This window comes from Trypanosoma conorhini (genome assembly GCF_003719485.1).
Source record: "Trypanosoma conorhini strain 025E chromosome Unknown Tco_14.4_contig_00406, whole genome shotgun sequence".
Taxonomy (NCBI): Eukaryota; Euglenozoa; class Kinetoplastea; order Trypanosomatida; family Trypanosomatidae; genus Trypanosoma; species Trypanosoma conorhini.
Genome location: NW_021704496.1, coordinates 795 through 2,130, shown reverse-complemented (window position 1 = coordinate 2,130; position 1,336 = coordinate 795). Strand labels below are relative to the sequence as shown.

General features: G+C 60.2%; 1 protein-coding gene across 1 annotated transcript, besides 1 other annotated feature; it reads left to right on the top strand.

The window, feature by feature from the left end:
- Positions 1-475: 475 nt before the first annotated feature.
- Positions 476-509: a microsatellite.
- A 16-nt stretch (positions 510-525) lies between these two features.
- Positions 526-1,119, top strand: Tco025E_06212 (uncharacterized protein; the record flags this gene model as incomplete). Its single annotated transcript, XM_029373100.1, has 1 exon — positions 526-1,119. The coding sequence occupies one exon, from the start codon at positions 526-528 to the stop codon at positions 1,117-1,119; it is 594 nt and encodes a 197-aa protein (XP_029226775.1).
- Between the last annotated feature and the right edge of the window lie 217 nt (positions 1,120-1,336).

The window sequence follows — 1,336 nt, the reverse complement described above, 5'->3', positions numbered from 1 at the left end:
ACTAAAAACAAAAAAAAAGGAAAACGGGAGCTCCGGAAAAGCTGGAGCCGCCCGCCTTTCTGTGGCCGCTCAACGGGGGGAGGGGGTGAGGGGGGAAGGCGGTGTGTGATTGCATTGCGTGAGAGAGGCGGGGGGATGGGGGGTGACGTGCTGCACACGTCCTCCTCCGCCTTCCGCAAGTGTTGTACGAACTCTCCACCCGTCCAAAAGAATTTTTTTTTAATGCTCCGCCTTCTGCATTTGCCACCGCGCCGCTTCTCCGCCTTCACCTCACCGCGCTTTCCAAGCGCTTGTACTTGGCGCGCAGCAAACCGTAGGAGGGGAGAAATCTCCATTGTGTACGAGGTCTTTTTTTTTCTTCCTTTTTTTGTATTCGTTTTGTTTTCTTGAGGTGCTGCTTTGCAGATTGAAGCCCACGTACTTCTTTTCCTTTTCTTTTATATATATATATGTTGTCGTTGTTGTATGCGGTTGCGTCTTTCTTTCTTTCTCTCTGTCTCTCTGTGTGTGTACGGTGGGCGAGCGATGAGTGTCCTCGTTTTTGCGTCGCCTGCTCTGCTTCCCCGCTCTGCCTGCGCCGCTGCCCAACCCCCCTCCGCTTCTCTCTGCTCTCTTCTCTCTTCCCCCGCCGCTCCGGGCGCGTGTGTGAAGCTCAAGCCAACTGGGGAGGCGCCGCAAGAGAGCCACGGAGCGGCGTCAGCGGAACACGCGCGCCCACACCCCGGTGAGACCACAACAGGCATTTTGACCTGCGTCGCTGCGCCTCGAGGCGGGCACAGAAGCAACAGCAGGGCGGAGGAGGGAAGCGGCCACGCCACGCATGCCGGACGCCCCGCAGCAGCCGACGAAGCTGGACGAGCCGAACCGGCAGGCGCCGCCCACGCCGCACCGCGCGCCCGGCGCACAGGCCGCCCTAGCGAGCAGCCCCGGCGAGGCGCCCGTCCTGCAGGGGAAGGGGCCGCGCGGGGAGTGAAGCGGGACGCGGGCGCGCGTGCGTTGCCCTGCGGCGCCCTGGCGAAGCTGGCGGTAGAGGGAGGAAGAGGACCTGCGGAGGCCCGAGAGAAGAGGGCGGAGGCGCAGGCAAGACGGAAGCAAGGCGCTAGTATGAAGCAAAGATGACGAGAGGGGGGAAGCAAATAAAAAAAAAACGAAAACAAAAGGGCAAAAAAAAAAAGATAGACAAAAAAGGGCGGGGGACGGGTGCCACATTCAGGAACACGCACACGCACGCGGTAGCGCGTGCGTCATGGAAACGGGGCACGGGGAGTAGAATTCACCCGGTGGGGGATGAGAGGGATGAGGTGGGAGGACTGCAAGAGAGAGAGAGAGAAACACA